Source organism: Oreochromis niloticus, linkage group LG19 (genome assembly GCF_001858045.2).
Source record: "Oreochromis niloticus isolate F11D_XX linkage group LG19, O_niloticus_UMD_NMBU, whole genome shotgun sequence".
NCBI classification, from domain to species: Eukaryota; Metazoa; Chordata; class Actinopteri; order Cichliformes; family Cichlidae; genus Oreochromis; species Oreochromis niloticus.
In genome coordinates, this window is record NC_031983.2 from 23,107,106 (window position 1) to 23,129,140 (window position 22,035).

The following is a 22,035-nucleotide window of genomic DNA, read 5'->3' on the forward strand; positions in this document are numbered from 1 at the left end:
CCCAACTGTTTGAGTTTTTTTCCTTAGTTCTGCAACATTTTATTAGCCTACACCACAGGTGTCGAACTCCAAGCCTCAAGGGCCGGTGTCCTGCAGGTTTTAGATGTGTCCTTTATCCAACACAGCTGATTTAAATGGCTAAATTACCTCCTCAACATGTCTTGAAATTCTCCAGAGGCCTGGTAATGAACTAATCATGTGATTCAGGTGTGTTGACCCAGGGTGATATCTAAAACCTGCAGGACACCGGCCCTCGAGGCCTGGAGTTCGACACTCCTGCCCTACACAGTGAAAACTCCCCTGTGTATGTGAATAAGATGAAATACTTTATTTCCATCCAACCAAGAAAGCTATGATTTCATCATAGGAGGACAGATTCTTTTGCAGATCAGTATTATTTATAACTCCTACACGAAAGTGTGAGTCTATGACTGTACCACAGATATGCCCTTCCGTTCATAATGGTTCCTAATGTACTCAGTGATGGCGCTCTCATGATTAAGCTCTTTCCTGAACAACATAATATAACACTTGGGAGCCAAGTGACAGCCGAGAACACTGAAGCATGAAGTGAGGATGGCTGCACTTTCTACTGCTGGTTTATACTTCCCTGTTAAGGTCAGATAAATTGGGAGGAAGATAATCCAGATGACCACAAACAGCAGCATGCTAATGGTGATTAAAGATGCATTTTTGTACAAATCCGGCAACTGTTTACCTTTGAATGTGAACACAAAACAAATAAAGCCCAAGAAAGCATTGTAGGCTAACATTGCTATAAAGTATTCAGGGGATTGTGTCTCACACTGCTGCAGAATGGTCACTTTCCCTGGCGTCTCTTTAGGAACTGGTGGTTTTACGATCAGCCATGAAACAGACAGGGCCACCTGGATCCCAGAGACAATAGTAACTACCAACAGCGGCTTATTCAGCTTCTTTATCCAAGACCCTACATTAAGGTCAAAGTTGAAAGCTACCAAGATCTGAAGCAAGTTAGCTAGAATGCAAGAGATACAAAGGGTGAAGGATACACCAAAGAGAGGCACACCTACACAGTGAATCTTCTCAGTAGGTTTGCCTATGAAGGTGAATGTAAGACAGAAGCCAGCCACCAAGGAAAAAAGCTCCAGAAAGCACAAATAACCTCCAACTGCCTTCACAATGGGAGTTTTAAGATATACTGCAAACAGAACAGCAAACACAACGGTAACAATGATCCCAACGACTGCAAGGAAGCTCAGAATGACTGAGAAGGGATCGGTCCAGAGGAGAAATTCATCCGTTTTGTTGAAACACTGATCCCTCTGTTCAGCAATTGAATATTGGTTGTCAGTGCAGCGCTTGCATGCTGAACCTGCAGAGGAAATACAAACATAAATAGCACAAGGGAAGAGGAAAATATTTTCTGGCTCGATGTAAAGAATAAAATCATTTGAAAAGGAGGAAGGGGGAAAACCCCTACATTAAGAAAAATGTGCTTTTATGTGTGGAAGGACCAAACTACAGTATCACAGAACAGCAGCGTGAGAGAAAGATCAGGGGATATTTGCAAATTAATGCAAAACTGGCGTTTGGATATTTTGGGAGAGAAGACAGACAAGAGTATATGTGTCTAATAAGTTATTACATTTTTAGTATATAGACTTTTTAAATTGTCAACTTAGCAGGGTTTTGTAGGATTATTTATCTCAGAATATGTGACTGATCTTTGCTGAGCTCCTTCTCAGTGAGGGTCAGAAAACAATTCCAGAAAATCAAACAAGAAGCATCTCTTTTTCACATGACTGTAAGTGTAAAACAGGTGCATTACAAGGTTTTCAGTCAGATTTTGTAAAGTGTATTTACCTTAAAATTATGTCAAAGTTTTTACTTTAATATGTATTATTTAATCTTTGTCATTTATTTTACGAGATTTAGGTGTTTGCAAAAATAGATCTAAGTATGCTAAAGGTGATTTAAGTTATTGTTATCCTTTCTTTGGAACAAGCTGCCTTTTGATCATCTGTAGATAGATTTGAAAACAGACCTTTTTATCCACACTTATTAAGTTTTTTTTAAAAATTTTTATATATATCTATATATATATATATCTATATATATATATATATATATAGATATATATATATATATATATAGATATATATATATATTTATATTATATTTAGTTGTTTTTGCCACCTTAAGGGATTGTAAGCCTACATGGGTTTTAATATTTTTGTATTCTGTTAAATGCATTAAGTTTAGATGTAGAGAAGTGTTATATATAAATAAAGTTGCCATTGCAAGAAAAACTATTTCGTATAACTTGCCCACATTAAGTTGAAATACTAATTTTCAGTTTGAATTAGCTTTCATATTTGAATTTTTTCAGCAAAAACTTCTATATTTTAATTTCTTATCTAAAACTTAATATGGAAACAAACTCTTCAGCTGTCAATAAATAATATTTGTTTGCTACATTACTATGAGAATGAGCTGCTGAAGTGCATACAATCAATTTTTGCCTATTTAATTGAACTTTATCAATATTTGTAATAAAAGACTTACCGTTTCCAGGGGAAAACGTGCCATCAGCACATGAAACGCAAACTTTACAACAGATTTTTATCTTCTTTAGTTCTTGTCCTGGATCACATGTTTTCGCGCAGTTGTACACCGAGCCCTTTGGAGGAAACAGTACACATACATGATGCTCATAAATTACTTTGGGGGAATAAATGAATGTTGAAATTTCATCTCACCGTCTGATTTATCAAGTGTACAAGAAACTCTGGGACTTTTGTAATTTTTCCATTTGGAAGGTATTCTCCAATAGTTTGTATTTGTATAGCCTTGTTGAATTCAGACATGTTCCAGTATACAATATCGTATCCCAAACTGGGATCTCCATCTCTATTAAAAAAGATACGTGTGGTTCCCACAGTAAAGTTTACTTTCTGAATTTCTGAGAGAAGCTGTGGAAACAATACGAATATAAATCAACCAAGACACTTGTTTAGACTGTACAAAATACAAAGAATAAAGAAAACTTTTAAGGGGGTATGTGTTGGACTGTTTCTGTGTTGGAAATGATGACTTGCTTAATTCTACACTGTGAAGACATTACCCATAAAATTAGTAATTATTAAAACATGAGACACAAAAAGAAGGCAAGCTGTCACTTTTGTAAACTGTTGGCAATTCCATAGTTATATTATATTTTGAGCCAAGGTCATCAACTCCTCGTCAGCATTATACTTTGACAGATATAAAAAACTTGGCAAATGTCTTAAATTAATCAACAGCAAAAACAAACAAACTAACAAAAAAACAATAAAAAAACTTTTAATTCTCTTCCTGTACCTCTGATGCTGTGAATTTGGAGCTACGTTCACAACGATGGTCGTCACACTTAAGCAAGTGTCTGAGCCCCTCACCAATGACTTGAACAGCTAAATAAATATTATAAGATTCATCCCTGTCAATGCAATTAGCCAAGAAGCTTGTTCCCAGACATTGCTCAGATTCCAGCTGATTGTTTGGCAAGCAATAATTTACTTTTACTTCTTCAGACTGATTTGAACAAAGTGGATGCTGCGTCAGGTGATATTTGACAAAGGCGTTTTTTTGAGTTCCATTAAACATCGACATGACGTAGTCTTTAAAGCCAGGCACCTCTTTCTGCTTAAATATGAACCCAAAAACTTGTCCGGCAAGTTGGATGCCTGGGATTGCAGAGATCTTTGGAGAGCTAGACCATGAATCACTTGCAATCCAAGTTCTGTTGAATTTATGTTTAATAGCTGCTTCCAGGATGATTTCAACATTACTCTCCTTTGTGAAGAGGATGATGGCCTCAGCAGAGGAGTTTTCGATGTTTTCCAGTAGTTTAGCCAGCTCAGTTTGGGTCTGAGAATCACTTTTATTGAAATGAGCAGACAAGATGTGAACAAATTCAATGCAGATATCGGTTTTGCTGAAAGTTTCCACAAGGCCATCACTACCATACTTCCCGTACTCATCATCACTTCCTACAATAATCACTGTTTGCCAATAAAATGTCTTCACCAGCTCAACCATACCCCTTGTCTGATATTCATCACTAGGCACTGTTCGTAGAAATGTAGGGAACTTGTATTTCCTGCTGAGCAGCTCACTAGTCGATCCGTAACTAATCTGTTAAAAGACATAAATAAGGTAAATTCACCAATATTCATACCAGTTTAGATTCTCAGATTTCTGAGGTTTGTAGGGCAGTATCAGATAAAGAAAAAACCAACCTGGGCAACTGATGACAGAGCAACAAGTCGTGCAACAGCTATCGATACTTCTGAGGTCCTTTCACCGATCACCACCTTGGTTTTGGGTTCAGGTAACTTGGACTGAGCATCTGCTGGCACTAAACAGCTTTGTGGGTCTGACTGATTCTTCAGCAGCTGGAGAGTCGCTCTCAAAGCGAGGCTGACATCTCCACAAGTATCATAGATGTCGTATCCTATGCTGATGTTAGGTAGGTTGATTTTGCTGATGGCGTATATCATCACTTGACTACGGAGGAACATTTGTATGTCATAGCTGCAAAAATGGACAGAAGACAGATTAAATTCATGGATCATTTATTTGACACTAATAATCTGATGAACTAAAGCAGTACTTACTCCCGACAGGAGAGAGGTCCAGAAGTGTTAGTCCTATTAGTTGTTAAGTGAATGGGGAACAGTCCTCCAATGATGATATTCCCATCGGAGTATGCACGTAGAAGACCATTCTCTCCTAAACAGGAATGAAACGCGCTCATGACAAATAACTCTAATAAGAACATTGTAGATCCGCAGAGATACAGGTTTGCATTGGTTGTTTCTGGTGAGTATAAACTGGTCCACAAACATTAGCTGTCATAAGCTTCCCTTCATGGATTATTTGCATGGTCAGACAGAGTCTTTGTAACTCGATGCAAAACAGTCTGTCTTCCTTAATTCTTCCAAATATGAAAGCATCGAGATGATTCGAATCACTCATAGAAAAGGACTCATTCGTGGACAGGCCTGAGTAACGGTTTATTTGTTTTTAGATTACAGAAAATAAGCAATGTTAAGGAGCAATGTCAAGGATTACTGTCTAATTGTTTTCAGCCACAGTTGGTTTTGGCTGACCAAGTTGTGAGTCTGGCTGCTGCAACTGACAGGGTCACCTATTATGTGCCAGAGGTTGGATGTCAACCTGAACCTTGGTCCTTTTATGGTTTTAAATTCAAACGCTGTTGTTAAACTATGGGATTATAATTACAATTCAACAATCAATGTCCCACTTTTGATTATATCAACTATAAAATGATTTTTACATGTAATTAATTCTTTTCAAAAAGATTTTAAATATTTAAACGGTATTCCTGACTTTTTAAAAATATCTGGAAAATGTTATTGTAATGACATTATACTGTTTAATTACATATCTTATCCCATACATGCAGATGAGACTCCATATGCAATTATGTATATTTAATGGATATGAACATTGAAAAATAACTTTGCTGTATAATATTTTACCAAGCACAACTCTTTCAGTCTAGATGCATCTGACACCAGACAAAGTCAGGTTCACTGTGAAAATGATGAAACAATTGCCCTTCCTCAAGGAAACATCTAGGTTTTCATTTTGCTAAAGTCTTTGCTGCTACTGCTAGCATGAGAAGGTGCAAACTGTCCACTTGGGTCGCATGCAAAATACGAAATGTAGTATTCAAATGATGATTTCCCTATATTAAAGGAAGTGCTTTTGTAACAACTCAGCATTTCTAAACACGTAAAAACAGGATTATTTCAGACAAAAAAAACAAAAAACAAAACTTGCCTTCATACAGTGAACACTCTCGTGGAAATGAAATGAGAACGACTTTATTCCATATTAAGAAGCAAGACAGGTAAGATAAAGCTAAAATGGATATGATTTCAGCTCAGGAAGATGCATTTCTCTGGGTTTGTACTTCCCCTTCAAGGTGAGATAAATCGTGAGAAAAGATGATTCGGATGACCATAAAGATCAGTATAATTATGTGGATTAAAGAAGCATTTATTTTATTTTATTTTATTGACAATTCTGGCACCCGTTTACCTTCGAATCAAATCATGAAATACATAAGGTACCAGGAAGCATTGTAGGCTGACATAGCTATCAACAATTCGTTTCACGCTCACCCTTGCACTGGTGCAGGACAGTCTTATATTCTTGCATGCAAGGGGAATTGCTGGGATGAAAATTAACCATGACACAGACACTGCCACCTGGATCCTGGAGACAAATGTTACCTACAGCAGTAACTGAATTAGCTTCTTATCCACGACCCTACCTGAAAGTCAAACACAAAGTCTACCAGAATCAGAAGCAAGTTCACCAGAATGGAAGAGATGCAGAGAGTGAAGGATATACTAAAAATAGGAAGGTTTGCCGATAAAAGGGAATGGGAAGCAGAAGTCACCCAGAAACACAATTAACCTCCGACAGCCTTTACAACAACAGAAGTTCTAAGATAGACTGCAAACAGAACCACAAACACTACAGTAATAACGATCCCAAGGACTACCAGAGAACTCACATTTATTGGGAAGGCATCTAACCAGGGGGAGAAATTTGCTGGTTTTGATCAAACACTTATCCCTTTGTTTGTCAGGTGAATAATGTTTTTCCTGCAGCACTTGCATGTTTAAGCTGTAGGAAGAAACAAAAATAGCACAAAGAAAGAGAAAAATATTTTCTAATTCACTGCAAAGGTTCATTAAACTTTGAAGGACAGCAAAGAAAAATTCCCATATTTAAAAAATGCACTTTGAAATGGGGAAGCACTGTCCTATCTCCCAGTCATGTCTGTCCCGACTGTAACAACTGAAAATAAAATAAATACATAATTATAATAAAGGTCAATCAAATGGACCAATATGGCAAGGCCATGATGATCCAGTTGGTAAAGTAAAATCCGCTTGGCATCTCTCTTGGCCTTAAGACAACAATTCTGATGGCTAAAGATCCAAACGGGACAGGGGAAAAAAAAACAAACAAAAAAAACTTTGAAGGACAGCAAAGAAAAATTCCCATATTTAAAAAATGCACTTTGAAATGGGGAAGCACCAAACAACAATATTTGATCACAGAGCAGCAGTGTGAGAGAAACCGCAGGGAACATTAGCAGTATTTGGTTGTGTATATGGGGGTGGGAATGCACGTTTGAGTCTGTGTGCGTCTGTTTGTCTGTGTCTATATGTCAGGTTGGGCCTTAGACTCTACCTCTCTGGGAACATCTCAGGCCCTCCAAAGTACGGAGGCCTATCTCCCCTCACCACACTCCCTGCCGGTGGCTGATGCCCTCAGACGTTGGTGTGCTGGTGGTTCTTGTCAACTGGGGCTGGGCACTCATGTATGTACCGGCTCACTCCTGGTGGCCGATTGGCGGGGCCTGGCACCTGTGGCCCGGCTGGGCCCCTTCCGGGGGGTGGGGTGCCCTCAGGCCTCTGGCCTCTGGGCCTGAAGCTCGGTCCTCTCTGGCGCAGCCGGCTGTCGGCAGAGCCCGCGGGCACGCCACTGCAACCCCCTCCGGCCTCTGCTCTGTGGCTGCTGGGTGACATCTCGTTTGGGGGTCTACTCAGCTCTTCCCAGGAAGGTGGCACGGTTCCCCCCCTTTGGTGGTCCTCCTTGGGTCCTCATACTCTGGGGCCTCTGGATGTCTGGGGCCTGGATCTCCTCCATAGCTGCTTCATGCCCTGGGGGACGGGGCTATGGCTCCCCACACTCCCTAGCAGATCGTTACATGGAGAAACCTTTGGAATACAAGCATGCTTATCCACACAGGTGTATACACGGGTGTTCACAGACACAAACTACACCTTTCTTGGCTGCTACCTCAAAGCACATTGTGCGCTATCTATCTTGCGTGCTGCACAACAACATTTAATATTTAGTATCTACTGTTATCTACTGCTAGCTAGTTTATTGTGATGGTGCTGTATTTATTATGTAGCTGTTTTTTTTTTTGGTTTGTTTGTTTGTTTGTTTGTTGTCTCTTCTGTTTTTTCTCTCCATACAGGTGATCCAGGTGTTTTGTTTGTTTGTTCTTTCTTCTCCCCTTTCTCGCCATCTCTTCTCCCCTCAATTTTTCTTTCTCTCCCTCTCTTTCTTTCATTCTTTCTCCCTGTCCTATCTCCCAGTCATGTCTGTCCCGACTGTAACAACTGAAAATAAAATAAATACATAATTATAATAAAGGTCAATCAAATGGACCAATATGGCAAGGCCATGATGATCCAGTTGGTAAAGTAAAATCCGCTTGGCATCTCTCTTGGCCTTAAGACAACAATTCTGATGGCTAAAGATCCAAACGGGACAGGGGGAAAAAAAACAAACAAAAAAAACTTTGAAGGACAGCAAAGAAAAATTCCCATATTTAAAAAATGCACTTTGAAATGGGGAAGCACCAAACAACAATATTTGATCACAGAGCAGCAGTGTGAGAGAAACCGCAGGGAACATTAGCAAATTAATGCAAAACTGGCTTTGGATATTTGGAAAGACAAGATACAAAAGAGTAACCAAACCTGGACATCGCATTCATTACACTTCAAATAAATACAACAGTTTTACACTTTTAACATCTAAACTTTTTAAATATAAAAAGTTGTTTGTTTGTTTTTTCCAATTTGAGGGGTTACGTAAGGTTATCTGTCTCTGAATGAGGTATGCTGCTCTGTAGAAATCCTGGTCAGTAAGGATTGTAGTCCTTTGAAAAAGAACTTTTTAATAGAGCTGCATAAAAAAATTATCAAAACTCTTAATGCTTCCACAGCAATTAACAGATTAAGTAGAAGCCAGGTGTTGTTAAATAGAAACAGAGGCAGAAATAAAATACAAAAGCAGAAATTTTGGAGGTTTCCTGTTTTTAGAGCCACAGGAATGAAACACATTCATGACAAATAACCACACCAAGATCATTATAGATCATTGGAGATACAACATGTGTGCATTCATTGTTTTTCTTGGTTAATGGACAACAGCTGTTATAAAACATTATGACATTCTCTCCATTGTCAGACAGAATCTTTCTAACTTGATTGTTCCGCTTCCTTAACTGTGATCACTTCCAACTTGATAGTGAAATTTATTAATGTAACAAAATGTAGCAAATATAATACTTTTATTTTTTGAGGCAATTCAATTGAACATTTATATAACAAATGGCAATAGAACAATACCTTACATGGAAAAACGCACCAAAAAAATAAAACAAATAAAATAAAACAGAACAAAAAGAAAGACTGCAAATCAAAGCAAACTACAACTTCACACACAGCTAATCTAGTAATTCATTTAATTTAGAGAAAAGCGCAATACTACAACAGGCAAAATAAATAGAAGCTGGCAAAACATAGGCAATTTGGTTTAAGATAAAACAAAACACATTTGAACAAGGAAAACATAAAAGTTGTGTTTTGTTTGTTTTTTGTGAATAGTAATATTAATAATAACAAAAAGAACAAAAAAACAGTTCTGGACTATAAAGTTATCAAGTTTAACACATTTGTAGTTAAAATTCAGTTATTGAATCAGGTAAATTCAGACCATGATATTGATATTGACATTGATTGTTTTTAAATGTACTTATAAATAAGTTGACTTGACAGTTTTCAGGTATATTTGAAAGACACCCTGACTGTGCATTTTAGTTTTTTATAAGCCTTGTCAGTGCTGCTGAAATACACAGAGATGATTTTGAAGCAACAGAATTCCACTAAAATCCAGCTACAAATCAAAAAGGGCAGAAGGAAGGTGAACTGAAAGGTAATTTTGAAACGCTAAAAGAAATAATTATAATTTAAACTAAAAATATTCTACATAAAATAAATGACTGACTTTTCAGAAATTATTTTTTTAAAAAGTGGTGGTTGTTGCATCTTTCCCTATACTTAAGACACCAAATTAAGGTTTAAGGTTACATAATTTAATGTCAGGATGTTTTGGTTTAGTCACAATGGGAGGGGCGCTTTGCTTAGATAATGTGTTTATTATGAGATAAATGAACAGACAGGTAAGGATATACATTTTATAACATGGGGTATTGTTGATTAAATCCTACAGGGCGTGGGCTCCAGACCCTGGTGACTAGAACTAGACACCTGATTGTGGCAATATTCAGCAATTGTGGTTGATTACGGAGATAAATTAGGAGGTTGTATTAGCAAAAAACAAACAAACAAACAAACAAGCAAAGAAGAAAAAAAACCCAGAGAAATTAATTTTTTAAAATGCCCCTGTTCAAAAAGCCATCTGTGTGCTGCATGGTGCTGCAGCATGTAGGAGACTGTAAAGTTACTCAAAAGGGAGAAGAATGGCCTTTCTTGTAGAGTTTTACTTTTTCATCCTTCAAGCTAGTTTACATGGTTTTCTTTTGAAGAAATAAATCATGTCAATGTCAATTTATTACAATTCTGCAAAGTTTTTATGATTTCTGCAAGAATTCCCACCTGTTATCTTTAACTTTTTTTTTCATTGTAAGTTGTAAACAATGGAACACATATCGGCAAAGTTATGTGAGATTAGTGATGTCAGTTCTTACATTGATTCATGTTATAATTGGTTTTAAAGCCTTTAACAGCCGTTTAGAAGTTGACTTTAATCTTACAGAAAATGTGACGATTTTATGGCTAATTAAAAAAAGTAATATATCCACAAACAGTACAAGCTGAAATGTATAAAGGATTTGAATGCTGCCTAGTTTTGTGTCCTTAATATTGCGGGATTTATAGCACTGTTAATGTTGACTCGGTTATTTTGCTGCCTCTGTTCGGTGCTGTCGAGCCTTAGTCTATCTGCTGGCTGTTCTTTCTTGCCTGCCTAAATTTTCTGCCAATTTTCTCACTAATCAGCAACAATTACTTTTGAAGAAACTTCAGCTTGTTCATTTTTTTGTTGACTGTTTAGCTTTTTCAATATTTCTGCTAAATTATTACAATTTCAACAACGTTTCTAATATCAACTTCAGCTTCTTCAGATGTTTTCAGTAGACAGTTTCAGCTATGCAACATTATATATAAATATATATTACATAAATCCCTCCTCATGTTCTCTGCACAATGACTATCTGCTGTACATCTGGTACTCAGGTTGTTGCACTCTATTTATTGTATTATTTTATTACTTGTTATTCTTTTTTGTTTAAAAGAAGAACAAAAAATTATTTATTACTTTTTAAAAATTCTGTTTCATCGTCATTCTGTTTCTTTTCACTCCGGGACCGTGTGTACATAATTTCGTTCCACCTCATGTAAACATGTGATGCGAATGACAATAAAGCTCATTGAATCCAAGCTCCTTAGACTCCTTGAATCCTTGAATCTATGTAGAGAGATTGGCAGCCTGTTTTACGTGTAAAGAACCCAGTCACCAGGTCCTTGGTGTTGTTGTTCAGGAGAAGACAATTGTTATCAATGCAGTCAGTTATATATATCTATGACAAAATATTATATTGATGACATGATGAAAATGTATTTATAACTTTTAACCATTATAACTTTTACTATTACTTTTAACCAGCCAAGTATGATGCTGATAGCCCACCTACTTTTCGAGTTACACAACATTTTGTAACACCAAGAAACTGCGGTTTTTGCTTCTCATCTATTCAATTATGGTACACTTCTGAAATACATTGCAGCTCAGATCTGTCTGTGTCTGTCTGTAACCGTGCCCCAAGTCATGGGGAAGGGGATGGGCAACAGCCAGGAGATGAAGGCTGTTCCCAGTAGACATTCTCAAACTGTGGTATGTTGGCTCCCTCTAGTGGGATGCCGTAAGAGTCCAACGTTTTTCTTTCAGATTAAATCATTGCTTCATACGGAAGAGGAATAGGGCCACTGGAAAAAAAAAAGTGGGCATGTCTTTTTTTTTCCTTCTTTTTCAGAATTCTGAGAAAAAATTCAGAATTCTCAGACTAAACTCAGAATTCTGACTTTAATCTGAGAATTCTGACTTTGTGAATTCTTATTGTGTGTGTATGTGGATAATCGCAAACACTGAAATACATTTCTTGCACGCGGCAATTAATGTTGTTCGCTCAAATTAAGATTTTCTTCGCTCAAAAAAATTTCTCCTCAAAATGCAACATTTGTACTTGCAAAAATTATTTACGTGCCCTCAGAATAGGACTACAAAAATAATGCCATACGAGTGCCCTTGCGCTAACTTTCCACGTATATGTGTGTGATAGAATTTAGAAATCACATCGATGCAAATTATAAATCTATATCATAATGTCTGGTATTTTTGTTGTTTTGTTTTATTTTGTGAGCTGGTTATTTTCTGCCGCTCCAGCCAGCGAGGATCCTCCACCGCTCCGCCCACTCCTCCCTGTGCAGCAAGCAGTCAGCAAAGTCAAGTCAAAGTCAAAATCAGCTTTATTGTCAAAGACCATATGTACTGATCATAGGAATTTGAAATAGCAATGCTCCCACGGCCCTCAGTGTACAGCGAACAACTTAACGATAAAAATAAAATAAAAGTCTTATGTACAACACAATACAATACAATCTTACATAAACAGTGTCCGACACAGTCAGAGTGCTTGTGGGTGAGAGTTCGTGGTGTGCAAGTGGGGGTGAGGCAGTCAGTGAAAGGGCGATGTTCAGAGTTTTGGATGTCTGGGGGTGTGGGGGGTTTCAGAGGGAAGAGGTGAATGCAGGTCTGGAGTTCATGTGAGAGTCGTGAGGCAGCAGCAGTTGACTGCCTTCAATGCTCTGAAAGCACATGTGCTTTATTATCCACAGAGGCCACAAGATGGCAGTATTTGAAAAGATGGATGCAAACAGGCAAGAGCTTACAATAGGCTAGAGAGATAATTTTCACTCTGGTAGGTTTTAGTTGATGTTCTTGTTTACTTGACAAGCACTGCTGCATTGCTTGCCCTGATGGGATAACATTAATTTACTGCTAGCCTAGCAGTCTAGCACAGGCCAATTCTTCCCTTTTCAGGGATGTGGCCTCATTGAGAGACAGGTGGGAGCTAGCTCAGGTTGCTCTATCTGCTGGCTGTCTGCTGGCTTTCACTTCATTAGAGTCATTGAACTGAACCTCCAGGCCATGTTTTTGCTGTTTGTGCCCTCTGAAGCATTTAACCCAATTATCTGACAAATAATATGAGTGGCTGTGCAGTTGATTGTACAAATACATGGCTGAAAAAGTCTGTGCCCCACTTTGATGAGAGAATTTCTATGTTTTAAATGACTCAAGAGGAAGATGATGCTCAGATAAAGATTTATTGACTTTCCAATACAGGTAAGATGCAGCTGTTGTTTAGCTCAGCAAATATTGAACTTTTTATTTAAAAGCTTTCCCGGGCTGGATTTAATTGACATGAAAGGTATCTTTTTGTGGGGGAATTGCACAAAATACACGTAATTTTATTTAATTTTTTAAGTTTGAAAGGTGAAGCAATTGTGAAAGTGCCACCTTTATTTTTCTGTTGAGTGAAAATAGTTCAAGTTTCTTTTAATCCAAAATCTAAATAAACATTGTTCTTATGAGTCTAAAGAGTGACTGCTAATTTCAAGATTTGCTGAACACAATAATAGCTCATTTTGTAAATTACATTTAAAAAAAGGATTAATCAGAAAGGTGTTAGCCAATGAGACACTGCCTTCCCAACATGTGGTTCCCTAACTCAGCTGGAGGTTTCACAACAGGAATTCACTAACCAGTAGGTGATGTCGCAGTGTCTGCATTCATCCTTTATATACAGCCTATGGCAAAACCACATATCACATCACATCATCATATTACATCATCACAGGAAGATTCATTCCTTTGCAGAACAATTTAAGTGTGACACTACGAGTGCACCACAGAAATACCCTTTTGCTCATAATACTTCCTAATGTATTCAGCAATGGCGCGCTCATGATTAAGCTCTTTCCTGAACAACATAATATAACACTTTGGGGCCAAGTGACAACCAAGGATGCTGAAGCAGGAAGTGAGGATAGCTGCACTTTGTACTGCTGGTTGGTATTTCCCTGTCAAGGTCAAATAAATGGGGAGGAAGATGATCCAGATGACTACAAACATCAGCATACTGATGGTGATCAAAGAAGCATTTTTGTACAAATCTGGCAGCTCTCTACCTTTGAATGCAAACACAAAACAAATAAGGCCCAAGAAAGCATTGTAGACTAACATGGCTATAAAGTATCTATAGGGCTCAATCTTACAGTTGTATAGGATAGTCTGATCTAAAGATTTATTGTCAGGATGTGGTGGTTCTTTGGTCAGCCATGACACAGATAGGCCTAACTGAATCCCAAAGATGATGGTCACCACCACCAATGGCATATTCAGCTTCTTTATCCAAGACTTTCCCTTAAGGTCAAACTTGAAGCCCAAGAAGATCTGAAGCAAGTTTGCCAGAATGCAAGAGATGCAGAGGGTAAAGGCTATGCCAAAGAGAGGCACACCTACACAGTGAATCTTCTCAGTAGGTTTCCCTATGAAGGTGAATGTAAGACAGAAGCCAGCCAGCAATGCAAAAAGCTCCAGAAAACACAAATAACCTCCAACTGCCTTCACAATGGGAGTTTTAAGATATACTGCAAACAGAACAGCAAAGACAACGGTAGCAATGATCCCAACAACTGCAAGGAAGCTCAGAATGACTGAGAAGGGATCGGTCCAGAGGAGAAATTCATCCGTTTTGTTGAAACACTGATCCCTCTGTTCAGCAATTGAATATTGGTTGTCAGTGCAGCGCTTGCATGCTGAACCTGCAGAGGAAATACAAACATAAATAGCACAAGGGAAGAGGAAAATATTTTCTGGCTCGATGTAAAGAATAAATGCATGAATGCATAATGCATTTTGCACATTTAGGAACACGAGACAGGCAATAAAAATTACATCTGAACAATAGATTTAATACAGTACTAATAATTGTTGTGACTTAGAATCATTTTAAATCAATGGACTTGTGGTGGCTACCACAATACTGCAATCTGGCAGGCATACTGTCATGCCCCCAATTCTCTACATAAGAAAACAAATGAGTTTCTCAATATCATTAAATAAAAAAATAAAATTAATTAAACTGCATATGATGAAATAGAATGGAAATCATTTTTAATGAACAATAAGATAATCCCTATTACAACATGTTTTTTTAGCAAAGGTTTTCATGGAGTAATTTGTGTTCTTTATTTGCTATTTCATATCTTACTGTTTTGTACTTATTTCTAATTCTGAATATTTTTGAAAAATTGTAAGCATAAAGTTTTACATTTAAGTTAGACCTCTTTAAGTTACTACAATAACACCATTTAATTAACTTACCCTCAAATACTGAATATGCAATAATACTATAACCCTGTTAAGTTGCCATTGTTTAACTTATTAAGGAAATCAGTTTGCAGGATCTTTACAAAATTCTTTTTCATTTGTGCAAAAAACTACTACACAGTAAGTATATCCTACTTAGTTGTTTTTTGTTGTTGTAACACTTGCAATATTTGCAAATTACAGCACGAATTACGCAGTGATGTGAGTATATAAGATATGCAACAATACTTAGTTAAAAAAAACACTGCTCAAATAAATAAATTGAACAGTTAAACAACACAATGTAACCCCAAGCCTCATTTTGATGTGTTTTAAGGACATTACATCAAGCCTGTAGTGTGTTTTTCCGCTTTAATTTTGAGTGTGACTCCAAATCCAGACCTCCATGGGTTGCTACATTTGATTTCCATTGATAATTTTTGTGTGAGTTTGTTATAAGTACATTCAACTATGTAAAGAACAAAGTTTTTAATATGAATATTTCATTCATTCAGATCTGCGTTACCTTTATTTTTTTGAGCAGTGTAATTTAGATTTGCAATAAAAGACTTACGATTTCCATCAGAAATCTCTCCACTTGCACATGGAACACAAACTCCGCAACACTTTCCTTTTAATGTAAATCCTTGTCCTCGTTGACATTTTTTTGAGCAATTGTAAACAGAGACCTGCAAAAGAAACAGTAGCATCAGTACATGATTTATAAACCTTAATGGGAAATAAATAAATGTTGAAAATTCATCTCACCGTGTCATTTATGAGGTGACTGAAAAGGCCTGTTGGGACTGTAATTTTTCCTTCTGGACTGTATTCTCCAATAGTTTGTATTATTATACCCTCAGACCTGTTCCAGTATACAATATCATATCCCAAACTGGGATCTCCATCACTATTGAAGTATATTTGTGTGTTGTTCTCAGTAAAGTTTACTTTCTGGATTTCCGATAGAAGCTGTGAAAAAAACAAAACATCATAAAGGAAGAAAGACATTTTTTATGAAATAAAATCATCACCAACTGCAATATATTCGAATATTTTAATGTTTAACCTTTTCTAAGAAAAACTGACATATCTACCAATAAACAAGACAAATATGGATAGTTTTGCAGTGGGTGCTTTGGAATGTGTAACATAATCTCTGCCCAGAAAAAGGGCAACATTGTGTAAAAGAAAAAATTGGAAAATTTGCAAATCATTTAAAATTTAAGAAGTTAATATTAATCATTGTTGTTGTTCTTTTTAATCTGTTAGCTGTTTGGAGGTTATTGAAATTGTTTGTTTGGACTTTCAGCTGAGATTTTGACATTTCTGTAGGGACCACACATGTCTATATTTAAGTAACAGAATAATAATGAATGATAATGTTAATGAAGTTATCTCGCAGGCCGGTTATAATTGTATCTGGCTTGCGAGCCGTATGTTTGACACCCCTGGTTTAAATGATTAAACATTTGGACTGCAGGCAAGACAGCTTAGCACCTGGGTGTTTTTACTAAAGTGCCATGCTGCTGAAATACGTGCAGTTTGACTGAAAGAGGAAGTGAAAATGAAAACGTATGTTGTTTGTACCATTCAGCATAAATGATTTCCTGGCAATATTATAGTTGTTTTTTCTCCAAGAATATCAATTTCTGGCTTAAGTATCATATTTTCAAGACAGACAAAATTTCGCAAACTTCTTATGTAACTGAAAATATTTGTTAAAGACAAATAATTAATAATTGGCAAGCTATCTTTACTGTACCTCTGAGGCTGTGAAACTGGATCTTCGTTCACACCGATGGTCGTTACACTTCAGCAAGCGTCTGAGCCCTTCAGCAATGACTCGAACTGCTAAATAAACACCATAAGATTCATCCTGGTCGATGTAAGAAGCCAGATGTTGCGTTCTTTCTTCTTCAGACTGATTTACAGAAAGTAGATGCTGCGTCTGGTAATCTCTAAGAATTGTGTTATTAGTTCCATTAAACATCGACATGACATGGTCTTTAAAGCCAGGCACCTCTTTCTGCTTTAATACGAACCCAAAAACTTCTCCTGCCAGCTCGATGTCTTGCATTGCAGCGATATTTGAAGAGCTGGACCATGCATCACTTGCAATCCACGTTCTGTTGACTCTGTGTCTAATAGCTGCTTCCAGGATGATTTCAGCATTAGTGTCCTTTGTGAAGATGATGATGGCCTCAGCAGAAGAGTTTTGGATTTTTTCCAGTAGTTCAGTCAGCTCAGTTTGGTTCATACTATTATTATTTGTCGTAAAATCAGCAGATAAGATGTGAACAAATTCAATGCAGATATTCTCGTTGTTGAAGTTGACTTGAAGGCTATCACTGCCATATTTCCCATACTCATCATCACTTCCCACAATAATCACTGTTTTCCAGTGGAATATCTTCACCAGCTCAGTAATACCTCTTGTCTGATATTTGTCACTAGGCACGGTTCGCAGAAAAGTGGGAAACTTGAACTTGCTGCTCAGCAGCTCACTTGTGGATGCATAACTAATCTGTTAAACAGACATAGAGATATATGAAAACAGTTCATTAAAGATTTTTCAACACACAAGCATGGAAATGTAAAGACAGATTATATATTTGCTGATATTATTGATTTTCATCAAATTTAGATTCTTATATTTCTAACTGAGCTTTGTAGGACAGAAAAAGAGAAAACAAACCTGGGCAACTGAAGACAGAGCAATAAGTCGTGCAACAGCTATCGATACTTCTGAGTACCTTTCCCCGATCACCACCTTGGTTTCGGGATCAGGTAAGTCAAACTGAGCATCTGCTGGCACTAAACAGCTTTGTGGGTCTGACTGATTCTTCAGCAGCTGGAGAGTCGCTCTCAAAGCGAGGCTGACATCTCCACAAGTGTCATAGATGTCGTATCCTATGCTGATGTTAGGTAGGTTGATTTTGCTGATGGCGTATATCATCACTTGACTGTGCAGGAATGTTTTTAAACCATAGCTGCAAGATTGACAGAAGACAGATTAAATTCACGAATCATCTATTTGACACTAATGAGCTGATGAACTCAGCCTGTACTTACTCACTACAGGAGAGTGGTCCAGAAGTGTTAGTCCTATTAGTTTTTAAATGAATGGGGAAAAGTCCTCCAATGATGATATTCCCAGGAGAGTATGCACGCAGAAAACTATTCTGTCCTAAAGAGGAGTGAAACACACTCATGGCAAATAACCACATTAAAAACATCATGGATACGCACAGGTAGAACATTTACATGTGTCTATCAGATCTTCTCTTTTCAGTATGACCTGGTTCCTGTACAGCACTTATATAAAAAACTTCTACTCGTTTATCATTTGCATCATCAGACTGTCTTTGTAACGCAATCCAAATTAGTTCCTCTTTAATCTTCCAAACACGAAAGCACCAAGATGATTTGAATTCGTCACAGACTTTGATGTCTAGGTTTTAGTTTCAACATGTTAAAATAAATGAAAAACATTTTTTCCAAGTTTTTCTAAATGATAGTAAATAACATATTCAAACAGGAGTAGAAATAGGCATAAACGTATTTAGGTAACTAAAAATTATCACTTTAATTTTTACTTAATTTTTATATCCCATGCTGTCCTAAATCCTTATTTAAAATTTGTTAGATATTTGGCTTTATAAAATCAAAAACATGTTAAAAAAAAAAAGGTATACGTACTTACAGATATACATGCTTATACAAACATATACAGACATATGCATACATATGTGTGCGCTTACAGAAAACCAGTTTTGCAATGAAAGCACCAGTTAGAATAAGGAGGTTAAATTTAAAAGTTGTTCTGAAAAGCTAACATTAGTAAGTACTTTATTCATGGACCAACTCACCCACTCACTAACCCATACAGAATCCTCAAACTGTTTCACTGAGGTAAGTGACACACTGTTCTCCATAAACAATAACTGCACTTCATTTAAACTCTCAACGATGAAATAACTATCGCCACCAGGGACAATAATTATCAGAAAAACAACCATACTCAGTCAAAAATCACACTCAGTGAGAGATAATCTAGCCTTTTTTTATATCCCAGAGTTTTGGACCACTCTTAATTCTTAATAAATTAAAAAAAACAACATTAAATGACTTTCTGAAGAAAAACTTAAGATCTCATCAGACACTGTCACTACCTGTGATAGTGTCTGGGACAAGAAAATGTTACAGGCAATGTCTAATACACAGTACAAAAAGCCCAATAAACAAGGATTGTTTTCAGTTGACAACAATAATCATTCAATAATAATCATTAATCAGTCAAATATTATGAACACAAAGAACTGGTTTAAAAAACTAAAGGAAGGAACAACAATTAGTTCTGATCCTCTAATCTGCTCAACAAATCCAGAAACGATGGGGAAAAAAGAGAATAAATACTCCACAATAAACTTAGTTTTAAATGGTTGCTGTTAGCATTTGCACGCATTTAATAAAATAAATCTTGTGGATTTAAATGAATGGTATATTTATGGTTTTGGAAAGTAAACTTGAACATGACAAGAACAGCAACAAAAAAAGAGTCTAAGTCACCTCCGCAGTCACCACATATAAATACAATAGGACATCTTTGGGATTTTGTTGAACAGGAAATTCACATCATGTTGACACATCTGCAACAGTTACATGATGCTGCCAAGTTCTCTGGGGAATATTTCCTTGGTGAATTTGTGCAATTAAGTATTGAGGCATTTCTGAAAGCAAAAGAGGTCCAACCAGTATTAGCAAGCTGTACTCAGAGAGCATATTGTACATTCATTTTATAAGGAGTTTGCAAAGAAAAGCATATGGACTTCTTTAAGTTGCTTGAAGACGTTTCACCTCTCATCCGAGAAGCTTCTTCAGTTCTAAGGTCAAATGGCCGAGAGTCCCAGATTTAAACCCAGTGGGAGTATCCCCCCAAGGAGGGACAAAGGACCCCCTGGTGATCCTCTAATCACATGCGCCGAGGTGTGAAAGCGGGTGTGGGACCTAATCAGCCAGGGTTTCGGGTGAGCTCATTGTGAAACCTGGCCCCACCTTGTCATGTGAAGAAGAAGAAGCTTCTTGGATGAGAGGTGAAACGTCTTCAAGCAACTTAAAGAAGTCCATATGCTTTTCTTTGCAAACTCCTTTGACTACGATGACCTGGATGACTGAGAACCTTCACAGACACTCATTTTATAACATTTATAATGTGCTTAAATGGTTGTAAATGAGAACCTTGCTTTTAGTTGTTTTTTTTTACCTTATTTAAAAAAAGCATCTATGTCATTAAGCTGATAAAAGAAAAAAAACTGGTATTTTGTCAGAGGCCTTTTTCTTCTTTAGCATTTTGTCCACCCTTACAGAAAGAGTTCATGCAAAACATTGCAAAGTACTTCTGGGTATTTGTTTCACTTTAATCATGCATTTCCATCCAGGAATTAATTTCCATCCAGGGAGTGGTTCAGGGTGACAATGTCTCGATTCACAGGGCACGGTGTTTACAATGTCTATGAATGGTTCATTCACTGAGTTTGGGGACTAGTGCCAAGTTAAGTAACAAGGACACCTGCTATACCTTCTCCCTTTCATGCAAGCTCAGCATGCTGTGACTGAATGACACACGCACATTGCCCTTTTTTATTTTACAGATTGCACATCCTTGATTCCTCTTTTTGACCCCTCTCCTTGCATTTCAGAGCCTCCTGCTGAGATGGAAGCAGAGGAGGTGAGGAAGATATCCTACAAGAGGACTTGAGGAAACAGGCATTTAACAAAATGACGCATCTTTGCTTTGTAGCTTCATTTCTAAGTGTTGTCAGTTCAATATGACGTTTGGCACAGTTGTACCATAAACTGTGTTCTTATAACGCAACAACACCTATAGTTGGCATTTGCTGTTAACAAAGTAACAGTTCTCCAAACTTAAAGTCACAATGTATGTATAAACATATGTAAAGTGACCACAATTAGAATCATAATCAAAACACCAAATTATTGAATATATTTAATTCAATTCAATTCAATAGTGCCAAATCACAACAACAGTCGCCTCAAAGTGCTTTATACTGTAAGGTAGACCCTACAATAATAGGTGAGAGAAGGAAGATGGGATAAAAGACATGCTGTGGAAGAGAGACAGAGATTAATAACAAGTATGATTCAGTGCAGAGAGGTCTATTAACACACAGTGAGTGAAAAAGGTGACTGAAAAGGAAAAACTCAATGCATCATGGGAATCCCCCAGGAGCCTATGCCTATTGCAGCATAACTAAGGGAGGATTCAGGCTCACCTGGTCCAGCCCTAACTATATGCTTTAAGAAATAACCCTGTTCATCTCTCCAGTGGTGACATAAATAGAGGCCAAGTGTCAGAGATCACCTGCCTGATTCAGTTCCCTTTTAATAAAGGGATATTTTTACCAACTGTATTTGAATAATATGCAAAATGCATTTTATTTGCATTGTAAATATTTTGAGGAAAAAATATTCATTGGATTGGAATATTTAAATAAATAAATAAATAATCCAGAAGTTGTGTTAAAAATAGATGTGACCGTCCCCTCTTTCATCAGTCTCTGCTCTCCTAAATACAAGCAAATGTTGTGTGTCACCTTTTTTAGCTCCTTTTCTCATTACTTTATATTTTGTCTATATTTCAATGTCATTCTGCTTCTTTTTCATCTTTCCAGGCAGAGCTAAAAGAACTAAAAA

The 22,035-nt window shown here is 37.0% G+C and overlaps 3 protein-coding genes across 3 annotated transcripts; all 3 read right to left on the reverse strand.

Moving 5' to 3' along the window:
* Positions 1-265: 265 nt before the first annotated feature.
* On the reverse strand, positions 266-1,463 carry LOC112843166 (G-protein coupled receptor family C group 6 member A-like; the record flags this gene model as incomplete). The annotated part of the gene is made up of 1 exon (XM_025901161.1): positions 266-1,463. A coding segment is annotated over one exon (1,038 nt), but the record flags the coding sequence as incomplete, so codon positions are not given.
* Positions 1,464-3,324: 1,861 nt separating this feature from the next.
* LOC106098259 (G-protein coupled receptor family C group 6 member A-like) lies at positions 3,325-7,595 on the reverse strand. Its single transcript, XM_025901162.1, has 4 exons — positions 7,487-7,595; positions 4,638-4,752; positions 4,260-4,554; positions 3,325-4,155 (listed from the first exon to the last, which is right to left on the reverse strand). The coding sequence occupies exons 1-4, from the start codon at positions 7,593-7,595 to the stop codon at positions 3,325-3,327; spliced, it is 1,350 nt and encodes a 449-aa protein (XP_025756947.1).
* Positions 7,596-12,595: 5,000 nt separating this feature from the next.
* Positions 12,596-18,588, reverse strand: LOC109195867 (G-protein coupled receptor family C group 6 member A-like). Its single transcript, XM_019348636.2, has 6 exons — positions 18,394-18,588; positions 18,017-18,311; positions 17,084-17,845; positions 16,087-16,290; positions 15,893-16,007; positions 12,596-14,771 (listed from the first exon to the last, which is right to left on the reverse strand). The coding sequence occupies exons 1-6, from the start codon at positions 18,579-18,581 to the stop codon at positions 13,843-13,845; spliced, it is 2,493 nt and encodes an 830-aa protein (XP_019204181.1). The 5' UTR covers positions 18,582-18,588; the 3' UTR covers positions 12,596-13,842.
* Between the last annotated feature and the right edge of the window lie 3,447 nt (positions 18,589-22,035).

What these genes read in the sequence shown, in the direction of transcription:
- LOC106098259 (XM_025901162.1), bottom strand. Translation starts at nt 7,595, where the DNA reads ATGTCACCCAGCAGCCACAGAGCAGAGGCCGGAGGGGGTTGCAGTGGC. An exon ending in ACCGAGCTTCAGGCCCAGAG is followed by an intron (nt 4,753 to 7,486) that starts GCCAGAGGCCTG and finishes ATTCCTGTTTAG; the next exon opens with GAGAGAATGGTCTTCTACGT. An exon ending in GGACCTCTCTCCTGTCGGGA is followed by an intron (nt 4,555 to 4,637) that starts GTAAGTACTGCT and finishes CCATTTTTGCAG; the next exon opens with CTATGACATACAAATGTTCC.
- LOC109195867 (XM_019348636.2), bottom strand. Translation starts at nt 18,581, where the DNA reads ATGTTCTACCTGTGCGTATCCATGATGTTTTTAATGTGGTTATTTGCC. An exon ending in CCAGTTTCACAGCCTCAGAG is followed by an intron (nt 16,291 to 17,083) that starts GTACAGTAAAGA and finishes TTTTTTTCACAG; the next exon opens with CTTCTATCGGAAATCCAGAA. An exon ending in AGAGATTTCTGATGGAAATC is followed by an intron (nt 14,772 to 15,892) that starts GTAAGTCTTTTA and finishes TTTCCTCTGCAG; the next exon opens with GTTCAGCATGCAAGCGCTGC.